At 28.3% G+C, this 12,403-nt stretch overlaps 1 protein-coding gene across 1 annotated transcript; it reads left to right on the top strand.

The window, feature by feature from the left end:
• The first annotated feature begins 246 nt into the window (after window positions 1-246).
• Window positions 247-11,451, top strand: LOC107439074 (uncharacterized). The gene is made up of 3 exons (XM_016051548.5): window positions 247-956; window positions 2,653-2,845; window positions 10,500-11,451. The coding sequence occupies exons 1-3, from the start codon at window positions 664-666 to the stop codon at window positions 11,364-11,366; spliced, it is 1,353 nt and encodes a 450-aa protein (XP_015907034.3). The 5' UTR covers window positions 247-663; the 3' UTR covers window positions 11,367-11,451.
• The last annotated feature ends 952 nt before the right edge of the window (window positions 11,452-12,403 follow it).

Here is a 12,403-nt window from a genome sequence, read left to right on the forward strand (position 1 = left end):
TGAAGAAGGAGAACCAGATTGATTAAGGGAAGAATAAATTTCACTAATCAGGTTCTCATTCTCACTCAGTAGCTTGTTCTTGTTGTTAATTTATGTCGCACTAGAGCTGGGAAACATCCCGGAGGATGATCCGAAGACATGCCATCACAATTTTTGATCCTCTGCGGAGGGGATGGCACCCCCGCTTCGGTAGCCCGACGACCTGCGCGCGAAGTCGAGCACTTTACGGTAGCACAGTTTAACGAGGACCAATACCGCACACCCTCGGTCCCTACGCAGACTGATCCAAGTGGTCACCCACCCAGCACACTGACAGTAGCCAGTGATGCTTGACTTCGGTGATCTGCTGGGAACCGTGTCCTAACGATCAGTCCACTGCAGGACCTCACTCAGTAGCAATCAGAGATGCGTTAATTACGTGCAGTCAGAATGGCTTTCTAAAATCAGATTGAGGAGTTTTAGTCTCAATGTAACTACAAGTTAATATTAGCAGATATTTATATTGATGGATTGTTTGTTGATTTTTGTTATGCAATCTTCTCATATTAAACAGTAAAAGTCCAAAGTAGCAAAAATCAGTAGTCGTAACTTCTGTATGTCATTGAAAAGGTAACAAAACATTGTGATTTCTATGCGATACTGTATAGTTTCATTAGTCAAACAATGTTTAACATTCTTCGCATATGTACTTCGTCATTTACAGCATCAAATTATTCTGCAACGTTTTATCGAGCTCTGAGAAACCCTTCTAAAAGAGTGTCGGTAATTAAAACGATAAAAGAATTTAAAGTCAAACATATGAACGAAGAAGATGAGGATCATGCATCGTTTGATTTGGAAGAAATGTCTAGACGAGTTAAGAAAGAAGACTTAGACATTGCAGAAGCTTTTGAAAAAGGAGAAGATTTTCAATCAATAGTTACCGAGAGCAGCAGATTATACGATAGACAGATTAGGTAAATACTTATCAACATTAAATATAGTTTTTTTTAACAAAACTGGAATAAGCTTATTCTTTCAGAAGTTTGTATTTATTAGTCATGGATTATGAATTTATTGAATATGGCCTGGTATTACATACCTAAGTGAAAGTTTTCAATGAGATATTATTCAAATGCTATCATATAATGTTTACTTTTGGGTAAGTTTTTTCTCTCCTTTCTTTTTAAATGCTTAAAAAAAAGACAGTTGAGTTTATTACTAATAATTAATTTACGTAGTTTATTGCTGATGAATTAATTTAATTAATAACTGATAATTAATTTAGTTGTTGTTGTTAATTTAGTGTATTACTGATTCAGTTTTGTATATTTAATTAAATTTGTATTTTGAAAATGATCAATCATAATATAATTTGAAACCATATTTTTGCATGAATTACTCTTTTTAAGTTATGCTTTTTGATTCAAATGAGTATAAATATAACATGAGTAGAAAAATCATTATCTGAAAAAACCGTCTAAAGTTATGGAATCACTAGTTAAATAGACTTTTGGACATAATGCTTGCAGTTTTACAAACATTATATTTTTTTAATATAGATTAACACATTTATTAAAAAAAGAAAAAAACTCATCACACTATTTGAAAAGATGCTTATTATTATTATTATTACATATGTTTCTAAATAGCATATTAAAATGGTTTCCTTTTGCATTTGTAAATTTTAAGTCCAATAACATATTTGCAACATCAAAGTTCAATGTTGTTCTGAAAATTATAAAGTAAAAGGTAGAAGCTGATTAAAGGAGCAGTATGTTTTGAAAAGAAAAAATTTATGATTATTAAATTTTATTTATGAAAAGAAATTAAAACCATGTTAGGCTAAAATATATTATAAATTAAGTCAATGATTTCTCAAAACAAAATTTATTTAAATGAATTAATATTTGTTCTAATACCTTAGATGATGCTTCTCATAAATCTGGCTATCTAGCAAAATGATTACAGGACAGGGAGAAATTGTAGAATTTTATTAAAAACCCAAAAATTAGTAGAAAAGACTCATTTGACGCACTGTAAAATGTCCAGTATTTTTTCCCAAAAAGCATATACTAATTCAAAAATATATTATCAACAAAATAAATATCTTCCAAGAGTTTTTGCACTTCATTTATGTATTTGTGATTAATATAAAATTATAATTAGTTCTACATTATTTAAAAATTTTATCAATTTTCAAATTTAGCAAAAGAGAATTTGTATTTGCGTTCTCCATTTGTATCTCATTACTGTTTTCTACCTCTAATTTTTCATATAATATTAGTTTATTATCATAATTTTTTTTTAAAGGATAGTTTATTTTCAATCTTAGTAAAGAGTAAAAATGTTTCTTACAAATTTTATGTACATGAATGCGGCACAATAAATATCATAAACTAATCATTAATTTTCAAATTTTTTATTTCCTTATAGTTCTTTTTTGTCTCAATTTCCAAATTTTAACTCGATAAATTAGTTTTTATTTTCTGTGAAAAAAAATGTGTAGCGCAATGTTAAACTATCAAAATGAGAGTAAATGTTTTTGATTTTAATTTCGAGACAAAACAAATTTTATCTTTTCAATAACTTAATTCCTAATATTTAACTCATTATTATAATGTAACTCTTGATATATTATTATAATAAACTGCATGTATTTATTTTTCATAGGGAAAAGGAAAGTGGAAAAATTTTTATTAAAAAGAAGTTGATAGGGAGAAAGTATTTCCAAAGTGAGAAGGAAACTAATTTGCTGACCTATGCTGCCAAGGAACAAATAAAATATCTACACAAACTAAATCCTTTAGATTGGACACCAGAGGCATTGTCCAAGAGTTTTCCTATTAGCGTAGATGGTGTTAAAGTGAGTATGCAATTTATTTTGTATAAATGCATGCAGGTGATATGTGATCCATGGTATATGGTATCTATGGGTATACAAAGTTTTTGAGGACCAAGAACTTTTAATCAAGTACCATCTCCGTTTGCAATAAATGAAAAGTTAATTTAATTTATGTAAGCGGGTGATTCCAAAAATAGGGGATTATTTCAAAAAATAAAATCTTTAAAAAAAATTTGCAGTAAAATTTCTGAAAAAAATAGGAGTTATTAATATAGTATATTGTATACTTTACCTGTAGTCAGCAGAGCTAAATATTTAAAAACTCATTCAAAAAAAATAAATAAAAGGTATTTCATGAACCATGCTAATGACAATGAAACCATGCTAATGACGAAATAAATCTATTTAGAAATCTTAAGAAATTACAATAAAAATGCTATTTATTGAATAATTTTTCATTTTTGCAAAATTTTTACAAATTTTCAAAGCAGAAATAAGCAGCACGAGAACCCATTGGTATTGGTGGCAATATACATCTTAAAATGTCACATAATGGATAAATATGCCTGTCTTCGGGCACAGGTCACTTGTAAACATTTGTTGCTTGTAAGGCCACAGGATGCATCACTAATACTTCTACTTGATTTTCCAAAATGTTTGTAATTTCCCCAGGATAAACAATATTGTCGTACTCCACAGCAACCCAATTCCCTTTCTGATATGTTGACAGTGATTCTGAAAGAAACAATATATGAAATTTGTTAATAAGAAGTGCACAAAATATGAAATAGTAGTATTATTAAATATTTATTTTTAAAATACAACATTGCAGTAATTAAATAGTGGGTACCTGTTGAGTTTATTTAGGTTGACAAAGCTCCAATGTGATAATGTTTGCATTTAGCTGCTGCAGAACAAGAAAAACAACTTGCATTGCGAAACATTAAATACTTAGAAGATTTACACCATGAAACTTGATGCACCTTCATAGTGCCTTTAAAAGGTAGAGCAGTGTTCTTATTATATAATGTTGATTCTTCTTGAATAGACTTCTCTGTTATTTCTAAAATTACGATATTTGATGTATTTTTTTAAACAATACCAAGAAAGTTTTCAAAGTTTGAAACGTCATTACCTTCTGCAACAAGACGGTCTGCTGTTCTCTTAACGACGGCGCCAATTCCATCTGGAGCCCCTTTACCATGTCCAGCTTCTGAGTAATTCCATGTTATTTCAGAAATATTTGGATAAAGTTGAGGTAAACGAAATGAAATTATTGAAAACATTGTTTTATTTCGGTACTGAGTACTTGGACTGTCAGATAAAAAGTGCAGCACTGTCACAAAAGGAAACTTGTCCAAGTATTTTTGGATAATTGGCTTGATGTGAGCAATGATAGCAAAAGCATCATGCTGCAATGATTTTGAAAGGGTACAGAAAGCTTTGTTGAAATCTTTGCCATACACCATTCCAGTATGTAGAGTAATTTGATCTCTTGATGCTCCAAAGTGGACAGATTGGGTTTCTTCTGCAAATTTACAGTTGAAATTTTCTGAAAAATCAATGTGAATTAGTAATTCCGTTTCCATAAGATTTTCTTTAAGTCTTTTTATAGCATTAAATTGATGTCTCACATGCCATTCATGTGTCAAAAAAACTTTCAAACTATCTTCAAAGATATTAATTACATCCCCAACAGTACAATGAATTGTTTGCTTCGTTGTTTTCTGTACAATTTTTTCTAACTTTGTTTTGCCAATAACTCTTTTTTCTTTTAATGTCACCCACTTTTCATAGCTTGTGTTGACGTCTAAATCAGTTGGGTAATAGTTTATCTTATTTGTTTTGCAGCGCTGACATATCCTCTTCATGCAATCATCAATCTGTCCTTTGCATGTCAAATCATCAATTAAGTCATCCATATTAGATGAAATTAGAACCTTTAATTTATATAATTTGGCTATTATCATTTTCATATTGGCATGTTTTATGCAAAGGCATGTATCTCGTTTATGTACATCTGGATTGACAATCCAAAATGGCCTTTGGATACAGAATGATGTGTAACTGATTTTAACATTATGTGTTGCATTAAATTTTATATGTAAATTTTTTAAAGTGTTGCTTAAGTACCGTTTTTGTTTTTTTACTCTATTTCTTGTGATTGTATCTTTTTTTCCTGGACAAAGAGTGCTGTTGTCATCTGCTTCCAGAAACTTTTTAACTTCCTTCATCATATTTTTCTTTTTATTGTTGATGCATCTTTCATATATCAAACGATCTGATCGGTTGTTATTTGATGAAAAAAGCTTTGGAGATAAGAAGGATTTTGATGAAGTTAGAAATCTATATTTCTTTATTATGCGTCCAGCAATCATTTTACTAAAGAGTTGTTTGTCTTTTTGCTTTCTTATGCTCTTGTACCGCTCAGATAATTCACAACTCAGAGTCTCACAAAAAAGTAGCTTTTTCCTTACATCTTTGGGGACTGTTCTACCTCTTAAAAAGACTTTAAGCTTACTTTTTGGTGTGTCATTTTTTGCTGGTTTATATTTTTCCAGTAGTCGAGAATATTTTTTTCTGTATTTATCAGCCTTCCGTTTCAGCGATATGTTTTCTTTCTCAACTTTTTTTATCTTCCTGTAAGCAGAAGCCCTGTCTTTAAGAACAATTCTGCGACCTTTTTTCTTTTGGCTACTTACTGAGCTACTTATTGACATAGCACTATCATTTGTTATGCTTTCAATATCCGAGAATTCATCATTATTATTAATTGAGGTTGATGGACTTTCATACATCTGCTTTACTTCTTCCAACTTTTTTCTACTTCTACATGATTTTTGGTTATGTCTCCAAGTATTTCTATCATTTGTTATGCTTTCAATATCCGAGAATTCATCATTATTATTAATTGAGGTTGATGGACTTTCATACATCTGCTTTACTTCTTCCAACTTTTTTCTACTTCTACATGATTTTTGGTTATGTCTTCAAGTATTTCTCTGTGCTCTATGTTCCCTTGTAGTCATATCTTTAACCATTTTTATCCGACCTGATTCTTTTGCTTTTAAATATATTTGATGTTTAAGATCTTTAAGTTCTTGCTGTTTATCAACATCTTCTTTAATTTTTTTCTCTTCTTCTTTTTTCATACTCTCTTTTTCTTTTAAGTTTTTCATCTCTACTCATTGCCTTACTTTTCCCCATATTCTCATTAAATCTAAAAAAACTTCTGACACTGTTGCCATTCGTGAAAATGAAATATTAATTAATAAATAGCTGATAAAGTGCGTCCATGGTTTAGAAGTCAAAAATGGGGGACAAGCTTTAAATCCTTTACTACATATTATTGTTTTATTGTTAAAAATAAATTTATTGGGTTAAACATCTCATTGATTCATTTAAACAAAGAATAAAATTTGTTTAGTCTTATTAACATGATACTAGCACTTCAAAAATGTTGGTATAGAGGAGGTAGAGCTACTGTGGACATCCATGCTAATGACATTTTGAACATTTATTCTATTATTTTAAGGTGATTTTATCTGAAAAGTGAATATTTTTTCAGTGCAAATAAAGAATAACATTTAGATAAACCTATTTGAATAAAAAAAAAATGCCAGAAAACCATCCAAATTTTTTTTTCTACTGAAAGACAGAAATTCTCCCCTATTTTCAGAATCACCCAAGCAACTGATTAAATTCATGTAAACTGTAAGGATTGAAACTGGGATTTTACTTCAATGGCTTTATGGAGTTGATTTACTTTGTTATCAAGTACTTTTGTAGAAATTTGATGCTTGTATTTTTTAAAAAAAAATCTTATAAGTATCAGAATTTTAGCAACCATATTTCTAGACTGGACCAAGTGCTTAGTATAGTCTTTTCCTTCTGCAAAACCTTTACGATAAGAATTTAAAAAATCTCATAAGAAGAACTAAGGTTTTGTATTGTTTCAAAACTCATAAACAAAAATTCAAGGGGTAATAGAATACATCTAAATGAGTAATTAATTGTTCAATGCATGGGTGGTGAGCAAGCTGTACTATTGGGTATCTGTTGCTGGCAAATGAAAGAATCAAGCACCAAATGGACAGAGAAGGTTTTAAATTAATTTTATTGACAGCATGTGGGGGCAAAATTACAGAAAAAACTCAAATTACAGAAAAAAGAATGCAGAGTGGTAATGAAAAATATTATCCTTCACTTAAATAATAGTAATTTTTTACTTAATAATTGTGAGAAAATTATAGTAAAGAGTTGCATCTGTAATGTAGCGAGCGACACATGTTATTTAATATACATCAAGTTAAGTTAGAACTCCCTCTATCCATTTGGCATTTCATTCTTTCATGTAACAGTAATGGATACCTCCTAGTTGTTCACTGCTTGGTCCATTGTATGGCGAAAATTATTTGTTTAGACGTTTTTTATCATCTCTTAAATTTTTGCTCAAGAGTCTTGAAACACACTGAATATATATATATATATATATATATATATATATATATATATATATATATATATATATATATATATATATATATATATATATAAAAAATAAATAAATACAAGAAAACACTAAGAAAGTTAAGAAAAACAATAAGTAACATTTATTGCGCTTAAGCTGCAAGTAAACAGCACTCATTAGATAAGTTCAAAATGAAGAATAAAACAAAGAAAAATTATAGACATATGAAAAAAAGGGGGTGGGAAATAATAAGTAAAAAAAAAAAAAAAAACAACAAACAATATTTTATTAAAAAAAAAAAAAAAAAAAAAAGTGAATTGTTAATTAAAAAACCGGAAAAAAAGCCGGAAAAAAAAGATATAATCTTTTCTTCAGCCCACACGATTATATCCGCAAAACAGAGTGCTTTCTGATATTGTATCAATAAAGCCAAAGCAAAATATATTAATACAATAGTGTGAGGAGCACTCAAAAATTTTTTTTTTATAAAATAACAACATAAAAATATGTTGTTATACATGTTATATTTACTTTTTATGATCTATTTTTATGTTGTTATTTTATAAAAAAAAATTTTTTGAGTGCTCCTCACACTATTGTATTAATATATTTTGCTTTGGCTTTATTGATACAATATCAGAAAGCACTCTGTTTTGCGGATATAATCGTGTGGGCTGAAGAAAAGATTATATCTTTTTTTTTCCGGCTTTTTTTCCGGTTTTTTAATTAACAATTCACTTTTTTTTTTTTTTTTTTTAATAAAATATTGTTTGTTGTTTTTTTTTTTTTTTTTACTTATTATTTCCCACCCCCTTTTTTTCATATGTCTATAATTTTTCTTTGTTTTATTCTTCATTTTGAACTTATATATATATATATATATATATATATATATATATACAGTGAAATCTCAGTTAAGCAGACACTCTGGGGACCGAAAATATTGTCCATTTATGGGGAGGATATCCTAATAACGAAATTTGACACCGTAAATTGTTTTTAGAATATTTTTAAAGATATAGAAATAATTAAATAATCTACAATAACTATCTACTAGGATATTTATTTAAAACATATTTTTTCTATAAAAAAGAATATGAAAAAGTTTGATAAAAATACATAATCCTAGATGTAGCTACAGAAAAATGAATATAATATTCAAATTAGTCATATGATACCGAATAGAAGCTTTTAGTCTTCACTCTGTTTTAATTACTAGGTTTACACCCCATAACATCTACCTATCATTTGATAGAAAACATGGTTAACACCTCTTTGAAAGCAAGCGTTCCATGATTCACAGAAAAAAAAAGCAATGCATACCTGTAAGGCACGAAGACCTATGGAGTTGATTATTCACAATTGATCATCCAGTGTTTTCACTACAGCGCGAGAATCTCGCATATTTTTTTCTTTTCTGGCATTAAAAAATGATTACCGCGAGAAATTCGCGCATTCTATAAATCAATTTCAAAATTCGCGAATTTCTCGCATTTTGGAAAAAGCTTCGAATTACGCCAATTAGAATAAAATCCATTTCACTTTTCTTCCTGGATCTTTCGTTATTTTCAACATTTGCCCCGTTATCTAGATTCCCTATTTACCAGTATTGTTCAGAACTTTTTCGAACAACAGAACACAACCCCTCCGAGCCATGGAACCCCTTTCAGAACACATTTCTCTGCAACCACGTGTTTACCGCAGGTAAGGTTTTTTCATGTAAGACGTTCAAATTTTTTATGCACTAATGTTGGATATTAAGATGGACAAATACCTAGTAAAGGCAAAATCTTCTATGATGATGCAGCAAGAATATTCAATGCTTTAAAAAATAGAAGACGTTAAAAATGTATTATAATGAAAAAAAAATTTTTTTCAAGTCTATTTGTATTTTTTCAGTTTTTAGAAATCTCACTTAACTTTCTGAAATCTCACCCTGTTTTTGAGAAAAGGTGAGAAATTCTCACCCATTTTTTTTCTATGATGAAAACACAGGATCATCTATCAAGTGACTGGATAAATGTTTCATTTATATGAGCAACTCAAAGATTAAATGTTATCTTGTTTCTTCAGTTAATGCTTCTGTTCGAATTGCACATATAGTGTATTTGTAATTTTATGTCAAAGCTATTTGTTTTAGCATGCTTAACTCATTGTTTCTGATAAATTTGGTTTTATTAGTGGTATAAAAAAGATAGTAGCTCTGCACTAGAATCATTGGTTTAAAAAAAAAACTTAAGAATTAGATTTGGCGAGTTCTAAATTCCAAATTGATTGAAAATATTTTACTATATTATGTGTGAACTGATTAAGATTAAATTTCATTTACTGCCAATTATGCATAATGAAGTTTATAAAACTATTTGAATGAGTTCATTTTTCGTCCATTGAGAACAATAACAAATTAAATTATTTTTTTTTTACATCATAACTTAACTTCTAGCAATTTATTTATGTTTCATTAATGGCTAGATTTTTCCAAGGGATTCAATCTATTAGTTGATAAACATAGTGTACTAGGCCTTGTATATAAATTATCTCATTAAATAGGAGTCTCGCCATGTTAATGATCCTCTAATCTAATATGGATAAATTAGTATATTTCGTTTTCTCATATAAAATGTTTTATATTTTACTTACCTACCTATCCTCTTCAAGACAGATGGCACATAAAGCCTTAAGTCTCTTTTTTTTAGGCACCCCTGTTCTGACTCTATCCTCATGCTTTCTTCCATTCATTTAGTTAACCTTTGCACAGATTTTGGTGCCTTCTTCTTTTATGTTTTCCATTCGGTGCCCAAGTAAATTTGATGTTAGCATGCTATGCCGTTTTAAACCACGATGTCCAATCAATTTATTAATATACTAAGGAAAATAAAAATAATTGCTTTTTATTAATTTTCTCAAAAATCATTTTTTTTTATTTGATATATGAAAATGAAATTTTGTCTTGCTACTTATTCTCAGATTTATAATTAAAAGAAATCTGAAATTGAAAGTCTTTTGCAATATAAGATCTAAATTTTAAACACGATACCTTTAAAACCACCAATTGTTACCAATACTCAGATATATGATTATAAATCTATAATTGAAAGGATTTTGTAATATAAGATCTGAACTTAAAATATATACTTTTCAAATTTCTGATTGTTAGTGACTTCATTTAAAAATAATAAGATTTTTTAAATTTTTTTTTTACAGAAATTATTGAGAAGTAATTATACCCTGAAAGATCCGGTCAAAATTAAACAACATGATGAAGATGTGAGAAAAAAGTGGGAATCCTTGATGTCTGGTAAACCATCTGACCAAATATACTTTCATACTCAGTGTTTGTGGAATGAAGGTAAATTACTAAAGGAAAACTACACTGGCAATCCTAATCTACCTTATCCTTCTCTCTCAACTACTCAAAACATTACAAAAGTAACTAAAAATAAACTCATTGGAGAATACTCAGGAATCATTAAAAATTATGTGGAATATAAAAAGCAAAAAAAATCTGTTCAAGAAAATAATTCAGAACTGATTGTACCCACAGAAAAAGAATATGATAGAAGGTCTGAGACTGCTAAACATAATACTGAAGCTTCAAACTTTATTAAAAAATCTAAATTTTTTAAAGAGGATGGAGATGTTGCAATAAAAAAGAAAGATTACATTGATGAAGCTGAGCTTCCGTTTAGTCAGTTTAAAGAAAATATAAAGCATCAACTTAAACACGACAGTAAAAAATCGAATACATCTAAGCAGTATCTCCAATGGATTGAACAAGAGTCAAAAGAAAAAGATTTTAAAAACCCCACTAATTTTTATAATGCTAAAGATTTTGTATCAAAAATATCTAAATATAGCAAAGAAAACGTTGAAATGAAAAGAGAAAAAAACAGTTCAGAGGATTCTTTTTATTTATATAACGAGAAAACTGGTTACCAACGTCCTGTTGGTCAGACATTTAAAGGAAAAGTTTCTATTCCTATTTCTGCAAGGAAAAAAAATACTTTGTACAAAGTGAAAAATTGTGTATATGATGAGGATGGAGAATTTTTGTACAAACTTCCTAGTTAAAAGCTGAGTACCTATTTGTATAGTAAGTGTTATGTCTCTTAAAACCTGTTGTATATTTCGTAATTAAAGATATATTATAGTTTTAGTTTTTTTTTTTAATTAGTGCACGTCACACGTTTTTCAAAGGGAATTATAAATTTGTAATCCATTTGTTATCAATACAAAAACATTAAAAGTGAAGTTATAAATAATTCATGTACAAATATTTTAAAATTAAAAAATACTTTTCAGAAAATGTATATTTAAGTAATAGCACTAAATCCTTGTTCTGTAATGTTAGTTTCATTGTGCTATAAATTATATTATTATTCAACTGTTTAATTACAGCGTTACGAATTATTTAAAAATATGACTACTAGTTTTTACTTCCTACTGTCTCATACTCTAGTATAAATTTATGTAAGCCACACTTTTTTTTTTGAAGTTGATACATACATTTTAATATACAATATATTGATGCAAATAACTACCAAATATTTTATGGGTCAGATAAGTGTGATTATTTGTATTTAATTGATAATTACAAATTATCTACAATGGTTTAGTTCTTTATCGAATTGAGATTTTGAAAAAAAATGAATAAGAATTTTGCTTATTGCGAATTGATTCACAACTGAAGCTTTTAAGAACTTCTTTTGAAATGAATATTGTAACTAAAAAATAATCTCAAGGATTGCACACTTCTTTTTCTGCCAGAGAAAGAATAAAATTTTTAATGGTTTTTTAATATGATTTTGGCTGTTATGATTTGTTGTACACAATAACAATAATTTATCCTGTGTTTAACTTACAATTTATCACAATAATTATTATTTTTGTACATAATGTCATGGTAAAGGTTTCATCTATGAAATTATAAAATTAATATGATTGTACGAGTTTAAAAACTAAAAAACTCTTATGTCTACTCCAATAATTATAGTTACAGTTAAGTTTTCAGGGAACAAAAACTTCTACTGTTTAAAATAATATTTAAGCAAGTAAAGAACAAAAATATCAAAATTTATCTATATGAGAAAGGCAAATGAAATAAATAT

Source organism: Parasteatoda tepidariorum, chromosome 6 (assembly GCF_982258835.1).
Source record: "Parasteatoda tepidariorum strain Cologne lab strain chromosome 6, Ptep-v5.0, whole genome shotgun sequence".
NCBI lineage: Eukaryota > Metazoa > Arthropoda > Arachnida > Araneae > Theridiidae > Parasteatoda > Parasteatoda tepidariorum.